The sequence below is a fragment of the Lepidochelys kempii genome, chromosome 27 (genome assembly GCF_965140285.1).
Source record: "Lepidochelys kempii isolate rLepKem1 chromosome 27, rLepKem1.hap1, whole genome shotgun sequence".
NCBI lineage: Eukaryota > Metazoa > Chordata > Testudines > Cheloniidae > Lepidochelys > Lepidochelys kempii.
The window spans coordinates 13,838,188-13,858,828 of record NC_136406.1 but is presented as its reverse complement, the minus strand read 5'-3'; the positions used below and the strand labels follow the sequence as shown (position 1 = coordinate 13,858,828).

The following is a 20,641-nucleotide window of genomic DNA, read 5'->3' as shown; positions in this document are numbered from 1 at the left end:
GTCCCCCGAAGGCATCATCGATGGGGACAGGGAAGCGCAGGGGAGGGGAGAGAGCTGACAGGGCCAGAGCTGCCCATCAACTGGGGGCCCAGGTCTCACTGGATGGAACCCCAGGCAGGTTTCATCTCAGGCCCCACAGGGAAGCCTGGGGACGAAGTGGCTGCAGGGCAGGCAGAAGAGAATCAACCCCTTTCCCCGAGGCCTGTGTTCAGGACAGACCAGCTGCTGGGCTGGCATGGAGACGCCTGCCCTGCTCAGGAGACACACAAAGGCGGCAGGGTCTGCAGGTTCCCCAGAGTCTCTATCTCCCCCCGTCCTGCTCGCCCCTGAAAACCCCCGAGCAGCCGTGTCTGGTCTGGCTGCAGCTGGACCAGCGTCTGGGGAAACGGCACGATCAGCAGCAGGGCCCCGGACTGGGAGTCGGGGTCTGCTGGGTGACCCTGGCCAGGTCTATTCCCTCCTCTGTGCTTCTGTTTGCTTCCCCGCCCTTTGCTGTCTTGTGAGTTCCTTGGGGCCGGGACCGTCTCTCCCCACGTGTGTGCAGCACCCACTCTCGGCTGGGGCGTTGCCGTCACACCCACCTCTTGGCTCTGCCAATGGAGGCCCCGGCAGGAGACCCCCCCCCACTACAAGCGTGGCAGTTTTCAGTGGTCACCAGGCAAGCCAGAGCCCACTTACTGTGACCTCCCAAGGGGCAGCAAAGGACCAGGCAGCTCAAGCCATGGGAGATGGTACCTCCCCTGGGAGCCCAGCAGCCCCCGTCCCCCAGGGCTGGTGGCCCCAAAGTCAGGCCACGGAGCTAGTCTCTGGGCCTCTCCCTTCTCCTGGTGCCTGCTGGCTGGGTGAGTTCCCGGGCACTGAGTGCTTGGGACACCGGCAGGCCTTGCCAAGGCTTTCTGCCAAGCCAGGGCTGGAGAGACGTATTCCTGGGAAGCTGGGCCTGGCCTGGTGAGACGGAGGCCAGCGCTGGGCAGGCGGGGACAGCTGCAGCAACCTGCTAACCACATCCCTGTCCTGTCCAGGCAAGAAGGAATTCGGGGTGGGGGGCGGGAAATCCTGTGGCCAGCCCCCTCCCAGTGCAGCGCAGAGGGATTGGATGGCACAGGAGAGCAGAAACGGGAGACGACGCCCTTGGCCGCTTGTTAGCTAGTCTGAATCTAGCACCACCAGACAGCAAAGTGAGTTGTGGGGGCTCAGCCCAGGTCTGCGTCACCCAGAGAGGCAGGACTCCCCGTGTTGGGGAGCGTCACGTTCGGGGCAGTGCCCGTCCCCCAGCCTCTCTGGCAGCCAGCTGATGGAACTCAGCCTCGGGGGTCGCCAGGCAGGCACCTTTCGTGAGCAGCAAATAAGGCCCGACTCTGCCAAGCCCCTGCAAGCAGCTCCAGCTGCAGGGCTCTGGGGATAGGGGTGCTCGCAGGAATGCCGAGTCTAGCAGCGCATGGAAGGGGCAACGGGACAATCAGAGGCCGCATCGATGGGATGTCCAAGGCCGGCACCCAGCTTTAAGGCAGGTTAGGGGACGGTCCCGGGCTCCCCGCAGCACACAGTTCTGCTGAGATATGCCCCAGCAGGGACAACAGCAGCCAGGCCCCTTGACCAGTAGGCTCCTTCCTGGGCGTCCCTGACCCTTCCTCCACCGGACGCACTGGGGACCCTTTCTCCCTACCCCAAGCTGGATGCTTCCTCCCCACGCTCCCCTGTGCTTTGCTGCTTGCAAGGACAAGCACTGCTTTGGGCCTGACCTGACTGTCTGACCACAGTCGACTACCACGAGACCAGGGCAGCAGTGCGATGGCCCACCCATACCCCTGCCACTGTTCCTCACCCCCTTCTCTTTCCACCCCGATGTCTCTGGCCCTTTGCTCTCCCGATCTCTGGGACCACCTAGCACATCCATGGTGGGTTTGGCAACAAGAGGCCCGTAGCTGCCTGTTTCTCCCCTGCATGTGCTTCTCCAAACCAGACACACTCATCCAAGCAGGCGCTGAAGGGACCCAAGCACCTGGCTTCACTGTGCCCGTCTGCACCTGCCCAGCCTATGGTCGGATCTGCCTGTGCACCAAGCTGCCATCTTGGCTGATGCACCGGGGATCAAACCAGGGACCTTCGGAGCGAAAGGCAGGAAGTCTACAGCTTGAGCTAAAGAGCCAGGACGCTGTCGGTGGGGCTTTAACAGGCCTGTACCCTCTGCAGCTCGGACCCAGCGGGGACATGTCATTACCACCAAGTTGATGCCTGCTCCTCAGCATCCATTACCCTGCAGCTGAGGCTGCTTCCTGCCCCGAGGGGATCCCTGGTGCTGGGCTTTCGGAGGCGAGATGCTCCCTGGCTCCTGAGCTGGATACACAGCTGTGAGACCCCCACCACCTTGGGCTCTGGTTGAAGGAACCCCCCCCCCCCCCAGTGCCTGAGGTTCCCAAGCGCTCCCCCCTCACCTATAAATGGAATGGATGCCAGGGAATCCTCTGGCACCGCCAATGGTGCCACCCGCCGAGCGGGCCGCTCCGCCACCAACTTGTCCCCTTTGCAGCTCGGTGGCGGGTCGCAAATGTCTGTCTCCTTCATGTGGTCGGGGAAGATGAAGTTCATCTGCCTGGCGGGGGCCGGCGCCTTGCGGCCCGTGGGAGGCTTCTGCCGGAGGACCACCTCCTCTTTCCTCTCCTCCGCCTCGGGCTGAGGCAGAGCCGGCTGGAGAGACCTGGCGCTGCTGTCTTGGCTGGGGGTTCTTTGGTCCTTGGGGATCTCGGGCCCGCTGCCCGGCAGGTGGTCCGGGCCAGGGGGGGCGGCAGTTGGCAGTGACGGGGACCTGTCCGGGTAAGGTGCTGGTTGGGTTCCTTGCCTTTGAGATATATTGAACACTGGAAGGCCACCAAAGATAGGGTCCCTGAAGGAGAGCGCGTGGAGTAGGCCAGTCCTGCGCTGGAAGGAGGGGCTGTAGCTCCTATACCCGATGTACCCCGAGTCGTCGGCGCTCCGCAGGTTGGGCTGGGAAGGGTGTTTCTGCACGTGGGCGGGGGGAGGGTCTCGAGAGGAGCAAGAGGGGGCGTACGAACTTGGCTGGCTAGGCTGAGCTTGGGCAACTTGCCCGGGGCCCGGCCTATAGAACTTCTCTGGCAGCCATGTGCACTTGTCCAGGCGGGGCGAGACCAGGGCGCTCTGCTCCAGAGTCTCCATGGAGCGCCCGTACCTCCCCAGGGAATTGTCGGACCGGGCCCGGTAGCCCCAGCTGTCGTGGCTGGGCTGAAGCAAGGTGTCTTGTGAGGCACTGTGGGGCCAGCCTCTGGAAGCCGGGGTGTCTCCCAGGCGGTCCTGAGAGACGCTGCGGTACCGGGGCGGCATCACGTACCTCCGCTCTTCCGAGGCGCTCCGGCGCGGTACTTGGCTGGACAGCCAGTTGGAGAGTGCCTGCTGGCACTCCAGCCGTCTGATGGCCTTGGGGCCACCCAGATACTCCCAGGAGGGACGGCCCGGGCCGTCAGGCCCCGTGCTGGCATCTCGGCTGTCCTTGAAGCCACAGTGAGTCCGATGGTCTGGGAGATGCCTGGGGACCCCGTAGCAGGCCTGGTTGGCCATGGAGGAAGCAGTCGGGACGCCGTACCTCTCTGGCAAGGAAGAAGCAAGGGGACCTGGGAAGCTGGTGTTAGAGGCGCGCGAGAAGGAGCTGGGGGCTGGGACCGGCCTTGCGACGGGCATCCCGGGCCTCGGCTGGGTCATTCCATACTGGATCTCCTCCGTGTGGTGGGCCGGGCTGGAATGGGTGCTGCCGAACTCCCGAGCAGTGTCGCTTCTGGCCTCGTTCCAGGTGGTGGGCATGGGGCTGCCGAGCGCCGCGCTGTTCAAGGGGGAAGATGGGCCTGAAGAAGCAGGCCGGTAGGGTCTGCCGTCCACCTGCTGTCCCTGCAAAGGCTCAGCTACCATCGCCTCCCGGCTGGGAGCCCTGGACTGGAACAGGTAGGTCTTCCGAGGGTAACAGATGGGAGGTGGCTCCGGGATGCTCTGGGCTCCCCCGGAGTAGGGTTCATTGCCCTTCAAGTAGGCATCCTGAGAATAGGCCTGGAAAAGGAGAGAGAGGAGAGGAGTCAGGGCGGGCGGCGTCCTGGCCCAGGAGACATTGGTACCACCAGGCATCCTCCCAATGCCCGTCCCAGGCCCGTCACCCCATCAACACGGCCCAGGTTCCCAGGAGCCAACCAATAAACCCAATGGGATGGGATGGGATGGGGGTAACACCGGGACAGTGGCACACCTGAACCGGGACAGGACAAATCCTGAGCCCCATGGCGCTGCCATTCAAAACAAGGACACCACTGATACACCCAGGCCGTGTAAGTGACATGGGCGGCTGAGTGCTAAGAGGCCTCCCATGCTTGACTCATATGATCCCAGGCTACAAAAGGGGCAGAGACCAAGGCTAGCACCAGCCGCCTGCGACCGTGAGGCACTTGAGCTTATGAACCCAACCGGGATGGGCACCGCTGGGCCCTTCGGGTCTAAAGACTCACACAGACGGGCGAGGTGAGGCCACCAGTGGTGTGGACTATACACCAAACCGCGAGATGACCGCGGCGCCACCCACTGGGCACATCCCTCCGGCAGGGCAGATCTCATCCCCCTTCTAGGGCAGGGCTGACCACGCGCAATGCGAGCAGAATCAGGCGCTCCTGCTGGAGCAGCGCTCAGTGCTGCGGGAAGGGAGCCGGGCGTGCCATCCCTGCACCGCGGGGGGGAGAGAGATGCCCACCTCCAGCCTAAGTCCACTGGGGCTGCGGCCAAGTGATTTTGAGGGGTCGTTGTGAGACACCGGAAAGGGAGATGATTTTCAGGGGCCAGTGCTCAGCGCATAGTGAAAACCCAGGTCTCTAAAGTTGGGCCTCTCAGGACTGCTGCCCCTGAAATCATTAGTGACTGTCTCAGCCCAGAGCCTCGATCAGCCTGGGAAAGGGCCACCCGAAATCCTCCCCTGCTGTGCAGACATCAAACACATTTCCAGACGCGCTTTCTGCTGGGGTGGAAAGTGACTAACATGCTCCGGTTGCTGCCAGCCGCATTGCTCTCCCATGCTATGCTCACGGCTATGCTGGCTTCACGTGGTCTCTGGTTCCATCTCCTTAAAATACTCCCTGACGCACTGAGCTGGACGGAGAGCCAGGATTTTCCTTCTCTCATCTTTCATAGGCATTTCTGAACTAACCTGCCCAGCTGCAGGCTGAGCCTAAACCCTGAACCTCTTAACAGAACAGCCTCCTACAGCCTTCGTGTGAGCAGAGGAAGCGCTACCCAGTGGTTAAGCAAGGGCCTGGGCATTCGGACATGGGGCTTCTCAGCCCAGCCCTGCAACTGACGCATTGCACACATTTGGGCAAGTCACTTCCCTTCTTCAGACCTCAGTTTCCTCACCTGCAAAATGGGGATAAATTCCTCACCTGCCCACCTTTGGAAAAAGCCCAGAGACACTCCAGCATAAGGCACTAGATAACGGCACTAAGCAGTATTGTAACCTACCCCAGACGTTGCTCTGACTAGGCAACCCCAATAGACCATCCCAAAATATCGTCAAGGGCATATCCTGAGTACAACCCCCATGCCCTCTCTTAGCTTCCAAGTTTTGTCAAGCCTTGGAGCGGCTGCTTGGAGAGGCGTCCCTGTGTTCGCACATGGCAGCACAGCCCATCCTCACGCCATTCACCCAGTCTCACCAGGGCCAGGACTGTCCTCCCCATGTCACAGATGGGGAGCGTGAGGAAGGGAGAAGGGCTGGCCCCGAGGGAGGCAGGATAAGAATTCTGGAACGAGGAACCTCGGAGCCATGGCACAAGGGGAAAGCACAGCAGTGCAGGACAGGAGAGGGCATTTTCTCAAGGGCCGGCCCCGGGCTGCGCAGTGAATGCCCGTGAGGTCTAAGAACACTCTCCACGCCAAATGCCGGGCGTAATTGTTGGACCTCCCTTGGCTAATATAAACACCACAGAGCCCAGCAGCCAGAACTCCCCTGCCCCAGATAAATCCACCCTGCAGGGCGAGGAAGAAGGAAAAGACCCATGTGTGACAGATGCCAACCTTGGCGCTTACTGTGCTCTTGGCAGGCACCCACGTACCATGGTGATGGGCGCAGGGTAAGAACGTGAGCAGGACACACGCAGAGGACGCCCCGCTGGACACCACACCGTGATGCTTCCCAGCAGGCTGCCAGGTGAGACCGGAGGGCAGGATCGGGGATACAAGGGAAACGCGGGGCATTGCCTATGTAGACAACACACACACAACAACCTGCTGGATCCCACGCTGGGAAGCTTCGGGCTGGAGAACCCGGGACCCTTGCTGCTGAACAAGAAGAGGTGCCTTGTATAGCAAGTAAAGCGGGTGGGCGAGTCCAAAATCTAAGAAGTCCCCTGCTAAGCAGAGAGTCCTGGATAACTAGGTGTGCACAGCTGGATGCGCAGGGGAGCAAGGGCTGAGGCAGGGTTTGGGGGGCCGCTGTCTAGCCTGGCCCCCGGCTCCCAGCCAGGATTCGTTCATGCAACATCTATCCCAGGGAAGCTGGTTTTAACCCCCTGCAGCAGATGGGGCATTTTTGAGGCATGATTTAATGTTCCACCCCCTGGGCCTGAGGTTGGTTCCCAGAGTGAAAGGGTTAACGACTAAGTGATGATAAGAGACGCACTGCAGCATCTCTCCTCCAGACGCCCAGCAGCACCCCACAAGCTGCAGGAACCGATTACAAGCGAATTGCAGGCAAGGCCGGGCTTCACCTGGAATGCAGCTGCCTCTGGGGTGGAAGGCAGCAGCCTGTCAACACCGCACAGCAAAGCCACAAGAATAATTCTGGAGCAAAAGTGATGCTGCAATGGAAACCGCAGGAGGCCAAGTGCAGTCAGCGCTGGAAATCAGCCAGGGGAGAGCGTCACGATCATGGCCAGGGAAGGCAAGTGTTTCCAGTGAAGTTACCACGCCGCAAGCTTGCTGTCCAAAGGGAAGCAGCTCCAGCCACCCCACTGCATTGTCCCCAAACGACCCAACCCCTGGAATCTGCAGCAACCTGCTTCCTAAAGCTGCTCCGATTCTGACACCCCAGGAACCAGAGAGAGGGGAGGGAAACAGCCCCCTTCCCAAAGCTTCCTCTCTCTGGACTTGTGCTGGGGCCCGAACCCCAGGGTCCTTCCTGCCTCATCATTCAGTCCTTGGGAGGCCAATGGAGGGAGCAGGGCCCCTGGCTGCTCCCAGCTCCCCGCCGCCCTGGAATCCTGCTCTCAGGAAAGCTGCATTTCTGGGCAATGACAAACCAGCTCTTTCTGATCCAAAAAAGGAGCGGAGTGGAGCGGAGCGGTGCGGAGCTCCGACACGCTCGCTTAAAGGGGCGGCCGGAGCCCTGGGCTTCCTTCCCAGACTGTGCCACCTACTGAAGGACCTTCCCCGCCCCCATCCCTTTTTTAACCTGTTCAAGCTACAGCCAGAGGGTTAAACGCTCGCCTTTAATGACTAGATGGCTCAGCTCTGGGAGGTTTCCTCTGTGCTGGAATAAAGGGAGTTGTCACGGGAGCCCCCGCCGGCATTTCTCTCGACAGTCGCCGTCTCGTATCCTAGGCTCGTACAGCGCCTGGCACAATGGGGCCCTGTTCTCGGTGGGCTCACACACTACCGTAATAAACACGTTCAATCCGAATGCGATAGACGACCTAACAATCATATAATACACACCGACGACAGGGATCCCAAACAGAGCTCATTACCTCCCTCGATCCGGCAGCAGCCTTCTCCCCCGGCTGGCCGCTCCCTCGCTGCTCCCCGGGCACAGCCCTGGCCCAGACTAACCTTTCCTTCTCAATTTTTCCTTTTAAGTTGTTTGGGGATTTTGCGACTGGGACGTCCTGAGGCGGGAGGGAGGAGAGACCCCCCCCGAGCTGCAGGGAGCTCCTGGTTGAGGCCTGCCATTGGCTGCCGGAGCCGCACACCGCAGGAATGCCCACGCCCCCAGCCCAGGCACCGGGACGGGGAAACCCACACAAAGGTTCCTTTGGAATCCAAGCCGGGAAGCAAAGCTGGCCCTTGGCATCCGGCTCCTTTCGCACGTCCTGGGTCTCCTCTGAATCACACGCACAGACAGGAAGACAGACGCAGGCAGACAGACACACATAACTGCACTACCCTTGTTCAAAACCCGTTCACTCCAAACACAGCCACAGGCCAGTGCTTTGGCTGAGAAGTACTGGGCCAAATTCATCCCTGGTGTAACTCCGGAGGACGCGCCCCGCCTGATCGCAGCCATGGCCCAGCTAGGCTGGGACCCTGAGCCCGACAGAGGTCAGCCCCAGACGTATCAGAGGAAGGTGCAAAAGGGCTCCAATTTCCCACTCTGCCATTGACCAGCCGGGTGACCATGGACATGCCAGGCCCCTGCTTAGTGCCTCAGTTTCCCCTCCCACCCTTTGTCTATTTTGACTGTAAGCTCTTCGGGGCAGTGACTGTCTCATAATGTGTGTCTGTACAGCACCCAACACAACGGAGCTCTGATCTCTGTTGGCACTACTGTGATATACATGACAGCAAAAACCAGGCAATTAGGCACTAACCCTGAATCTGCCCAGGGGAGTCATTCCTTCCTGACCCCAGCGGCTAGCGGCTGTGAAGGCCCTGCAGCAGGAGGGTTTGGAACCCAGGGACTTCTCTGCCATTACCTAAGGGATGATCCGTCCCATTACTGCAGACGCACTGGGAATACCCAGCCTGGGGCTCTAGAGTATCCTGTGACTCTCTGGGGCCCTGGGTGCGTTTGGGGTTTCCCCCTCACTTGTATGGCCTCAGGGCGGGTGGATCACAAGACCTCTGCCCCCCACACGCCTCTCTCCCCCCCAGCGTATTGCTGACACCCAAGCTTCCAAGGGATGTGGACAGAACTGAGGATCTTTTTTGCCCAAGGAGAAAAACTCTAGCCAGCATCCCAGAGTGGGGAAGAGTGGGAGGGTCCTGCGTCAATCACACCTTGGTGGCCTGGGGCTGCTTCATGCCCTGGCAGCAACAGGCTCCGCACGCCAGGCCGTGGGGTCAGGGGGCTCAGATGACTGTGTCCCCCTCCTCCATTCCCTGGGTGACGGAGTAGCCCCCCGGCTCTGCCAAGGCTAGCTCCGCTCCTTTAACACAGATCACCCCACCCACCTGGGCGACGGAGCGTCTAGTCTGACCTGCCGCATCCCACGGGCCACGGAACCCTGCCCAGAGATTCCTACACCCAGCCCGACCACTCGCGGGAGGCTCTAGAACGTGTCTCCCAGAACCGTCCCCCATCTTCACGGAGGGTGTCGGAGCGAAGGCGAAGCCACCACATCCCTAGACAAGCCGCCCCCCCAGCTCATTCCCCGCACTGCTAGACTTGTGCCTCTTCTCTGCAGGGTGATCCGGGCTGGTCCTACCACCATCCCACCCCCCAACAACCACGTCATGGCGACCGACCCCGGCCCAACACCCAATGATCTGTCACTTACAACCAGGGTGGGCTTCATTCCATCTCCCTCCTCGCACGCTGCCCCCCACCTCATTCCATCACTCCCCGCTCCTGCAGCAAGAGGAGGTGGCCAGTCAGCCCGGGGCAGGAGACAGGAATGGATTTCAAACAGGGTCCAGGGTGAACAGGTCAGGAGCATTCAGAGCTGGCAAACCCCCAACCCCAGCAACCGGCCTTGAATTCAGAACACACCACCCAAACTGCTGATGCATGGGGCCCCAAGAAAATGAGATCCCGTCGGGCTGCTATTAAAGGGAACCCTAAAGGCCGCCCCGACAAATTCCACCAGCCTCACCCCCAATCGAGGGAGGGGCTCAGGCGTGAGGGATTTTAAGTGCCATGGTTCACACCACTTGCCGCCCAGATGGCCGTGGCTAATCTGCTGGAGCAGGGGACGTCGGCTTTGCCCAGATAACCCCCCACCACAACCCCGCAATCAGCCTTGTCACACTGATCTGGCCAGCCCACGTCAGCCTCCCACTGTCCCGTCAGCCCCTCGGAGGCCACATGCACCCTCTTGGGCATGACGCGTGCCTGGCAGCCTTGCAGAATGCCGGCTAGCTAAGGCTTAAGCCGGGCTAAGTCTGTGCAGCCCAAAAAACCACGGCTGCACAGCACATGTCCCTTTGCTTTTTGTAATCGGGAGCATCCCTGTGGAGACTACAAGTCCCAGCATGCAACAAGGCCACACAAAGGAGTACTGAATGCTGGGCGCTGTTCTCTCTGTGGGCTGCCCATCTGCAGGGTAACGATGAGGGTGACTCGGCTGCAGGTTTAAGGTCTCCTGAGAAGTTGCCCATGTGGCCCACCTCCCCAAGCCATCTCCCCCAGGACTGTCATCTGCTCTGAAACCCTGGAGAGCAGCAGTGCCCAGCCTCACTGCCCGAAGAATGCCCCGGCTGTCACTGCTGAGCTAGGGGCTCTGGGTCAGCCCCCACCCACCAGTAAAGGGGAAGGGCTCTGCGCAGGGCGTGGCAAAACAGGGCCAAGCAAGGCACTCCCTGCTCATCACCGGCCCGAACCCAGGGAGAGTTCAGCAGCAAAAGGCTCACCAGCTGGAGGACGTCTTCGTCTTTGGGCATGATGGAGAGCTCCAAGGCATCGTCACTGCAGAGAGAGGGAAAGGCAGAGAGCGTCAGGGTCTGGATGCTGCGTGCAGCCAGCTCCCCGCGTCTCCAGGCTCCGAGTCACGCAGAGACCGGGGCAGTAACTGTATGCCAGGACTCAGCAGCCGAGGTGGGTTGCAGGGGCACAGGACAGCACTCCCCACCTGATGCTATGTGAGTGGCTGGGAAGGAGGCAAGGCCTGCAACTGACAGGCAGCTCTGGGAATTACCCCCTAAGCTCAAGTGACTGAGGCGTGTGCTTCTGGTGGTGGAAGTCCAGGGTGTAATCTCCACTGACCCAGTGCCTGGCTGGCTGCGGCCAGCGGGGGTTATCTGATTAGTAGGTGTTAACGCCAAAGGAACAAGGATGGTGGGCTTTATTTATTTATTGTTTAAAGGCTGCAGATCTGCAGCATCGCGGCCCTGGGCTAGTGCACGAGAACCAGGCTGGAGGTTCGCAGGGCAGAGGTTTTACTCCAAAGGTTTGAGCCGGAAGATCCCAGCTGCGCAGGGCCCATACAGCAGCTCACACATGCAGCCCGGGACAGTAGAAGCTGCTGTTACTCCCAGAGGAGACAGCGGCCCAGCCGCCACGATGGGCCATTTTCCTTCCCAGGGGACAGGAAAGACTTCGTCTTAACGCCACATGCAAAAGACAGGACCTGTCACAGTGTAGCTACGCATCCCCCCGCCCGCCGCCAGCTGCGTGGGGGTGCACCGCCAGCAGCCGCTCTCAGATCCAGCCCTGGGATGGGAATGTGCTGCACCATGTCCCCTCCACGCCTGTAGCCCACCTCACCTCTCCCTTAGTCTGAGCAGTGCCCCTCCCTGCGACTCCCTCCCCACCCCCGTGAGGCACTCGCCGCCACCCCCCCCCCAGTCCCTCCTCCCAATTCAGCTCTGCCAAGCCCTCCATTGCGAACTTGCATCAAGAAAAGGGCTGGGATTCCTGACCCCTAATCCCCCGGCTGTAACATTCCCTCCCAGAGACCAGAAGAGAACCCAGGAGTCCTAGCTCCGGACCCCTGCTCTAACCATTAGACCATGCTCCATCGCAGAGCCAGGCCCGGAACCCAGGAGTCCTGGTTCCCCATCCCCTGCTCTAGCCACAGGATCACTCCCTCTTCCTTTGGTGACAGCGGCTGCTTATTTCTCTCTCAACTAATGAAAAGCTCAAGCCAAGGCAAGAAACTGCAACAAACCCCCTGGAAATCCCCTTTCCGTTTCAGAGCCAGTCGACAGCATGTAGCCCCCACCGTTCCCCCTCCCCTGCTGACGGCCACTGAATAGTTTTCCAAATGCAATTAGCACCCAGGGCTGAATCTTATATTTAGCTCATATCCAGATCACTTTCATTTGGTTCGTTCCCCAGGTGCTATACTTAGGAGCTATCGCGGTCAGGTTTGCCCCTCCATCTCCCCTGTCTAATCAGTAGTTACACACAGAGTGCAACACACACAAATCCAGGTCATTAATTAAATCCCAGCTCCAAAGACAGACACACACACACCGGCTTCTTTCTTCCCTTTTCGGTGTGTGAGGGAGCGTGTGAGAACGAAGGTGGGTAGGAAATTCTCCCACATCCATCAACTCAGCGCTGAACAGACAAACGCTGCAACTCCCTTCTGCTCCAACCACGCCCCTGACCCCCCTGCGAGAAGAGGAGCAAGGTTGCCCCAAATCTGGCTGGCTCGTTGTCACATCAGGTGTCACCAACACCGCCATTTTGGCAACATCTTAGTGCGAAGGAGTCGGGGAATCAAGCTGCCCTAGTGGTGTCCTGGCTACATGGGCAGCAGCGCCCACACCCGCCAGAGGGTGAGAACGGCAGCCAATCCGGCACCTGCCGGTAATCCATACTGGGGCACATAAATAAGCGGCTTTTTCCCAAGTGGCTGACGATGGGGACCCACCTTCCTGGGGCAGGACCTCAGCACTTCATGCAAATCAGGACCCTTGGGGTGTCGCAAGGTGGCCACCCAAAAATCGTTCATCACTTTGGAAAAACTTGGCCTAGGGCCCCGCTCTTCCAAGGTATTTAGGCACCTGATTAGCACTGGGAGTTAGGTGCCCACGCACCTTTGAGGATCTGGGCCTGGATGGCGGATTTGAGTATGAACATTTTGGCCTGAAACCCAGGAGGGCACTTCGTCTCAGCCAGGAGTCTCGCCCCGGGGAGGATCCAATATCCGGGGAGTATCCCAGCTCTCACCTGTTCTGGATCAGCGCTATGACCTGGGAGTAGGTTTTCCCGATGATGCTCTCGCCGTTCACCTTGACAAGCCGGTCTCCTGCAGAGGGAAAATAACCGGGGGCCCACGCGTGAATGGGGGCGCAGCTAGCCAAGCAGGAGCGAGTACAGCTGGCGGTAACCACAGCAACGTGCGATATCGCCCCCAGCCTGCCGCTACCCGCCGAAGAAGGGCCCAAGCAAGCGGGACGTCGGTGGGAGCTGGGGGCACTCAGCACCTCGCAAGAGGAGGGGCTGTGGGGCTGTCCCCAGCAATGGCGCTGGAAATCATTCGGGAAGGGAGCCTTTGCGCACACAGAGCTGGCTTGTTCTCTGGCTGCTCTCCCGCCTCGGCCCACTGTCCCCCTTGCAGCCCTGTCCCTACGCCTTGGTGCTGTTAACGAGCGCTCAGCGGCTGGTCCAGGGGGCCATGGCAGGGTGGGACCCTCGGCTGGCCTCTCTTGGCACTGCTCCCTCAAAGACAAGGGAGCGCCCCAGGTTCGTGCCTGCTGACGTCTGGCCCAGAGGATACAACACACAGCGCCTTCCTTCCGGTTTACTGCCTGACCATTTTAGCCGGGCACACGCCATCCCCACCCTGAGCACTGGCAGAACAGTTACTGCTGTCGCCACCGACACCTGGGGGCCCAAAGTGGCAACCCCCGCGCTGCCCCGTGTGGGCACCAGCTGATGGGGGCAGCAGACAATGGCTTTCAGAGGTCATAGTAGAGAACAACGGGCAAGGGGGGGGGGGGGAGAGAGAGAGCCCCTTCCCTCTGCCCCAGCCACAGCCTGGAGCGAATGAGCCACTCGGGCGGACAGGACGTCGTAAGGACAAACGTCACCCAAGGACAAGGCCGTTTTCCCCCAGGCTGTGAGCTCTGAAGCAAGGCCTGTCCAGTGGGGCTCTCTTATGGGGTTTCCTAGGCTCTGCTGCAACCAGGCTATGGTGACTCCCCTTCTTTCCAGGCAGCGAGCTCGCTCAGAGCTGAGAGGCCTGGAGAGACCCTTTCTCCCCCAACTCCCTCGGCAGAGGGGGAGATTTTCACCCTAACGTGGCACAGTTAGCTTCCCCTTTCAGCCCGCCCCCGGACGGCAGCTGGCAGGGCCATGCCCCCGGGCACCACAGGATGGCTACGCGGCTGGCACACGCCACAGATGAGCAGCCCAGGGGCAGGCACCGACCCCACCAGGAAGGGACTGAGAAGGTGACATCTGGGTTGAGCCAGGCGCTACGGACCCGTTAGGGGATCTGCAGCGAAAGCCCGAGCCACGTCCCATGCACCCAGGACGCTCCCCCTTAGTTAATTACCGCTTGAGAAGCGATTCTGGCTCTGGCCCTGGCTCCTCCACCAGTTCCCACCCCCCAGCTGAACGGCACCGAGACGCGCTCCGGAGACAGGGCCAACAAGCAGGAGGGAGGCTGGCAGGGCTCGCTGCAGTTAGGAGGAATCAAAGCTGTTCTCCAGCCCCTCTGCGTGAAATGGCTTCGCTGCTAATACACGGAGTGCCAGTCTCTTTCCCTCTCTGCTCCCCCATCCATCCGTGCCTCCCCTGGTATTCAGTGGGGTTCGGCTCATGCCCTGCGCTCTGCAGACAGGCGCCTGCCAGATTTGTCCCTTGAGGAGGAACGGCCCCGGCAGACAGACAGGGCAGGCACTGAATTTGTGCCTTGACTGGGCCTAAAGACTGCTTTCTGCCAGCTTGTTTGTAACCCTAGAGACCCCAGCAATGTCAAGGGGTGTAACCCTAGAGACCCCAGTCCAGAACGTGTGTTGAATCTTTAACAAAGCCCTGTTCTTCCCCAGCTGTTTACCAAGCATTTGAATTAACTGGAAGGGTTTTCAGGTCTGTTTCCCATGTTAGCCCTCATCCACTGGATTTCAGTCCCCTCCGGGAGCACTTTGCCACTGGCTTTCCCAGGACAGTCCCTCAGGTCGCCCCCACCCAGTGGGGTGCGTGGTACCCAGTGGGGGGCTCCCCCACCTGTGCGGAGGCCGGCCTGGTGCGCAGGCCCGTCTTCCCTCACGTTCTTCACAAAGATGGTGTCCATGGGCTCCAGGCGGCTCCGCTGGGGACCTGCGCCGGGGAAGGGAAGGGGAGGGAAAGGGCATCAGACACCAGAGCTCGGAACCGGGGGGTCCCTCACAGGAAAGACGGGTACATGCTGTATACTCACACACTCACGCCTGCACACTGGATACACGCACACAGAGAACTACGTGCATGAGTGCGCACACGCACTGGATTCACACGCACACTTGTGCTCACTGGACACACACAGAGAACTACATGCATGAGCACACACACACACTAGATACACACACACGCTTGTATGTACTGGCTACACACGGAGAACTACATGCATGAACACACACACACTCGTGCACTGGATACATACACACAGTATCGTGCTTGAGTGCGCGCACACACACGTACACACACACACACACAGGACAGACACACACACACGTCATACACACACAGGACACTCCCGTGCATACACCCTGGCTACACAGAACACACACCACAATTAAAACAACCAGCATGATCTGGCACTGCGCTCCACACCAGCAAACACAGACTTCGAAGGCCACGTCCCGTCACGACCCAGAGGAACAATCTGGTCCTAGGGTGACATACATTATCTGAGAGCGGGAAGCACGTGCTCCCCTCACTGGACCCCTGGTGGGACAAGGTCCTCCTGGGCAGGAGGGAAGGAAGGTTTCAGCCCCTTTTCAATTGGCGGTTCTCAGCCTCTCCCCACCTGGGACCCAATCACCGGCCCGGATTTCTTGCCATGACCCCCCCCATCCCACAATCCTTTGGCCACAAGGGATTGGGGTCACAGCAAGAAGCTGTGGGTGATTCAGGGTTCTGGGCAGGGAATGGCACAGCAGGAAGGGGCAGGGGATGTGTCTGAGGAGTAGCCTGTGTGGGCCCTGGTCCAAAGGGCATCAGGCTTCCATCGCCTGGTGGCGCCCCACCCCACACCCCGCCCCAGCCTCCAGACATGCTTCATCTGCAACTGGTCCCCTCCCCGCAGGGCTGGAGCCGAGTGAGGGGCCAGAACTGGAAGTTCTCCGTCAAGCCCGACACGTGGCTATCCGTTCTGACTGCATCAGATCCGGTTAACTCAACTCCAGCCTGGAGACGCAGGCGGGTGCTGGGCTTCAGACCTGTCCTCTGCACAAAGCCAACCCAAGAGCAGCTTCGGTAACCGTGCGCGGGCCATTTCCAAAAGCATGGTCGCAGAAGTCACGGCTTCCCCCCGCGTCCAGGTGCCCTCCCAGGAGCGCCCACTCCCGCCCTGTGCCTCAGCAGACCCCACTCAAGCACGGACACTTGTACACCTCTAGGGCCCTGATCAGAGCTTGGTCTGGGATCTGTCTACAAGGACAACCCCCCCTCCTGTGACTCTGCAGGTCCGGCGATCCCTGTGCAGGGAGAGGCCTCACAGTGTGCATGCTGCGGGACAGGCTGGGGGGCACTGCCAGGCTGGGCATCCCTGTAGGCCAGGATGGAGGTGGATCATCCCCAGAGCTAGGGGTTAGGATGGGGAGACCCTGGGACAGGAACAGAATTGAGGTGCCTTGGGAGAGACACAAGGGAGACCCAGGAGCAGAGCAGCAGAAGGGGCTGCGGGTTGGGATTGAGGACAGAGCTGTGGGGGTTCGGGGGTGCCCGGAATAGGAATAGCAGAAGGGGGCTGGGGTGTTGGGACTGGGAAGTATTTGCAGAGCTGTGCATGGGGGGAGCCCAGGAGTGGAATAGCAGGGGAGACCACAGGCCGCGACTGGGGAGCACCAGCGGAGCTGCAGATGGGCTGGAGGAGGGGCTGCTGGTCACATCGGAGAGCTGTGGCCAGGGAGGGCAGCGCCTGATTCTCTGCTGCTAACCTGCTGCTCGGACACTGAGCTTGTCTCAGACAAGACCCAATGGGGGCTGGAAGCCAGAGGGCCTGTCTTGCACTGTAACCCCCAGGGCAGCTGCTGGGCTCTGGGCTAGGGAAAGACACCAAGAAACCGCAGCCTGAATCCAGATACAAACAAGGCGAAAGCTCGTGATGTGCACCCAAAGCACCCGCCGGCAGGCTGAGGGAGTCGCTTTGCGCCCTCTGATCCCCCCAAACCAAAACGCTGCTGCCTGCTTTGTCCTGAGCTGTGCATTAGCACAGCCTCCCTGTGGGGAAACGCTCCTTCGCTGTAAACCTAGGTCAAGTCACAGTTCCCAGCCTGGGAGGGATGAACAGCACCGAAACCTGCCAGGTGGCAAGCTTTATCCCTTCCCAGGAGCACCTGGTCTGCAGCCGGCACACAGCCGGAGCCAACCAAGCGGACAGGAAGAGGTGGGAGAACCAGCTGGTTCTGGGATCTAGTCGGGAAGGTCCTAGCTAGGGGCGGAGACACGGGGAAGTGCCCAAGCTGCAGATCTAGGTATTGCCAATGGGGCATCAGCTAATGGATTTAGGGATGAATAATGCAACCAACCGCTAGCCAGCGGGGGAAGGGGACAGATACCCCCGGATGGCTGGGATGTTAGGGGGAATCGTACCACAGCATCTCTACACGCGCTTCCTCCTGCACGGCCTGAGATCGCCCCACCAGGCAGCGCAGCCCCCCCTTGGCGTTGGGGGCACCCAGCTTGCCCATCTCCGAGTGTCGCTGAGCCGGTTTACCTCAGGCCTAGGTTTCGGGCTCTTATTTCAGCCGAGTGGCCATTCACGCCTAGGGGAGCTGGGTAACTTCATCTGTGATGGAAAGATCCCCCCTCCCTGCCCGACTGGCCTGCTGCTAACTGATCTGCTGCTCGGCAGCCTGGTGCATTTCACAAACCACCATCGTCTGCAATCACTTCCCTGGCAGGGAGGTACTGAGTCTGGGCTGGGCTGTGAAGCAGGCCAGAGCACCAATCAGCTCCCTTTCACACCCGGACATTCATACAGTGTCTGGCCACACGGGCGCACACACACACGCACAGGCGATACAAGCGGCCGCGTGCCAGAGATGGGTGCTTACCTCCTCGGTTTCCATTCTCTTCCTCCTGCACAGGGAAGAGAGAGACACAGCGTCACAGCTGAGCCACGGAGGCTTTGGAGGAGTCGGGAGAGGGACCGACCCCCGTGACGGTTGATTAACGAGAAGGGGGGGAACCCAGCATCAGCTCAGCGGGCAGGGAACATGGGTAACCTTTGGGGCACCGAAACGCCAGCAAAGTGACCCGGCGCCTTCTTATCCTCCCTCTGCCGCCCGGACTGCCCAGAGAACTCTTGACACAGGATCTCCCTGAGTCGTCAGCACATCCAGCTCAACAGGAGAGGGGAGAGGAGGGGTTTATTCTCCCTCTCAGTGACTGTATAATGGCCATCCCAGCTTCCTGCCATGGGGGATTAGCCAAGGGGAGAGCGTCAACGCTTCAGAGGAAACCCTGATGCAGTCATACAGTGGGGGGGGGGGGCAAATCTCAGCTCCCACAAGCCTGCTCCCCAGAAGAAACAATCACAGCCCCCTGGGGCCACCAGGCGGTGGGCTCCACTCACCCAGGGCCCTGGCTGGAGAATGAAGCTGCAACCTCCTCTCTCCCATAGGGGTCAGCACAGCTCCAGGAGTTGTGGGGTGGGGCACCATGATCAGGCATCCCTTGAGCAGCCTCTGCTGGCCCCTGGGTGGAACATAAAGCTGCCCCCCAACCCCAAGGGTAAATCCTCTCACCCACAACAGGAGCCTGTATCAGGAGGGGCGATTGGGGCGATCGCTGTGGGATGCCGTGGGCAGCTGGCACTGCTGGAGGGAAACAGAAGCTGCCAATTCAAACCCCCCCAGGATTGGCTGGGTCTGGAGCAGAGGCAATGGGGGACACAGCCGCCCGGGCCAATCAAGGCACCGTTGTGGGCTGGGAAGGACCAGGAGGAAGGCAGCAGATGGCGGCAGAAAGCAAGACGGCTCCTGCAGGAGACCCCAAGACTACGTCTACGTCTACACGGCTGTAAAAGGCCCGCGGCATGGACCACCTGACTCAGGCTCACATAAGAACACAAGAGCGGCCAGACTGGGTCAGACCAAAGGTCCATCCAGCCCAGTGTCCTGTCTGCTGACAGTGGCCAATGCCAGGTGCCCCAGAGGGAGTGAACCTAACAGGTAACAATCAGTGATCTCTCTCCTGCCATCCATCTCCACCCTCTGACAAACAGACGCTAGGGACACCATTCCTTACCCATCCTGACTAATAGCCATTAATGGACTTAGCCTCCATGAATTTATCCAGTTCTCTTTTAAACCCTGTTATAGTCCTAACCTTCACAACCTCCTCAGGCAAGGAGTTCCACAGATTGACTGTGCGCTGAGTGAAGAAGAACTTCCTTTTATTTGTTTGAAACCTGCTGCCCATTAATTTCATTTGGTGGCCCCTAGGTCTTATATTACGGGAACAAGTAAATAACTTTTCCTTTTTCACTTTCTCCACACCACTCATGATTTTATAGACCTTTATCATATCCCCCCCTTAGTCTCCTCTTTTCCAAGCTGAAAAGTCCTAGCCTCTTTAATCTCTCCTCATCTGGGACCCGTTCCAAACCCCTAATCATTTTAGTTGCCCTTTTCTGAACCTTTTCTAATGCCAGTGTATCTTTTTTGAGATGAGGGGACCACATCTGTACGCAGTATTCAAGATGTGGGCGTACCATGGATTTATATAAGGGCAATAAGATATTCTCCGTCTTATTCTCTATCCCTTTTTTAATGATTCCTAACATCCCGTTTGCTTTTTTGACGGCCGCTGCACACTGCGTGGACGTCTTCACAGAACTATCCACCATGACTCCAAGATCTTTCTCCTGACTACTTGTAGCTAAATACTGTATGTATAGTTGGGGTTATTTTTTCCAATGTGCAGCGGGGAGAGACATTGTTGCCAGGACTCAAAACGCCAGAAGTGGAACCTTGTGATGAAATAGTTTGGGTTGAGGAGTTCTTGTGATGACCCGAGAAGGGAAACTGAGGACTGGGTGCTGCAGGCCGCCCCATGCCATAAGGGGGCGATCTGGAGGCAGCGACCCTGGTTACCAGGGCCAAAACTTTGCTGCGCGGCTCAGAAGAAAGCTGATGGTGCCACTCTATTCACCAGGCACAGCATCCACGCCAACAGAGGGGCTGGCAGAGGGAAGGGGAGCACCCCGCCGCGGGGGGCTGAAAGTCTCCCCACTATGGAAGCGCCGCTCCGGTGATGCTCTCAGGAGGGCAGTCCCGAGCCAGGAGCGTGGCTATATTTAGCACTGTCATTATTATCCAGAGCGAATCGTGGGAGGCCACATGCTGGTTTCAGCCGGAGGGGCCGTCTTCACGGTGCTGCATTATTTATGGCACGATGCAAGCTGACAAGATCTGGAGCTGGGAGGGGGAGCAAAGGAGGCGTCTGGATTTTGGGAGAGTTCCTGTCCCCCATGGGGGACTGACGTGGGGATACCTCCGAACTCAGAGCTGATGTTTCTGATCATGGCTTGACCCCAGCTGGTCCCGGTCACTGGGGGGATGCTCCAAGGTACGCCCGAGACTTCTTAGACTCCAGCTCGGCTCGGCTCCCCTGAATGTCACTTTTGAGGTTGCCTGGAGGGATAAGCTGGGGTCACACGCCAGGATTCCCCAGGTTAACCCGCTGCTCCAGGCCAATGGAAAGCAGGGAAGTGGGGGGCAGGGCCCCATCAGGACATGCAGCCTGCGACCAGGGCAGGTAGGTCCCCCTTTGGGATCCCCGCTCGGCTGGGGGTGGCACAGACTGCTCAGCCTCCAGGCAGGAGAGTCTGGACACGTCCCG

The 20,641-nt window shown here is 59.7% G+C and overlaps 1 protein-coding gene across 5 annotated transcripts in view; it reads right to left on the bottom strand.

The window, feature by feature from the left end:
- Positions 1–20,641, bottom strand: part of ARHGAP23 (Rho GTPase activating protein 23) — a 124,924-nt gene that overhangs the window by 29,172 nt on the left and 75,111 nt on the right. For all 5 annotated transcript variants that reach the window (XM_073326142.2, XM_073326141.2, XM_073326138.2 and 2 more), the window contains exons 3-7: positions 17,851–17,875; positions 14,819–14,911; positions 12,815–12,893; positions 10,549–10,603; positions 2,436–4,053 (exon numbers count right to left, since the gene is read on the bottom strand). In XM_073326142.2, the coding sequence (XP_073182243.2) occupies positions 2,436–4,053; positions 10,549–10,603; positions 12,815–12,893; positions 14,819–14,911; positions 17,851–17,875 (1,870 nt within the window). The remainder of the gene's footprint in view (positions 1–2,435; positions 4,054–10,548; positions 10,604–12,814; positions 12,894–14,818; positions 14,912–17,850; positions 17,876–20,641) is intronic.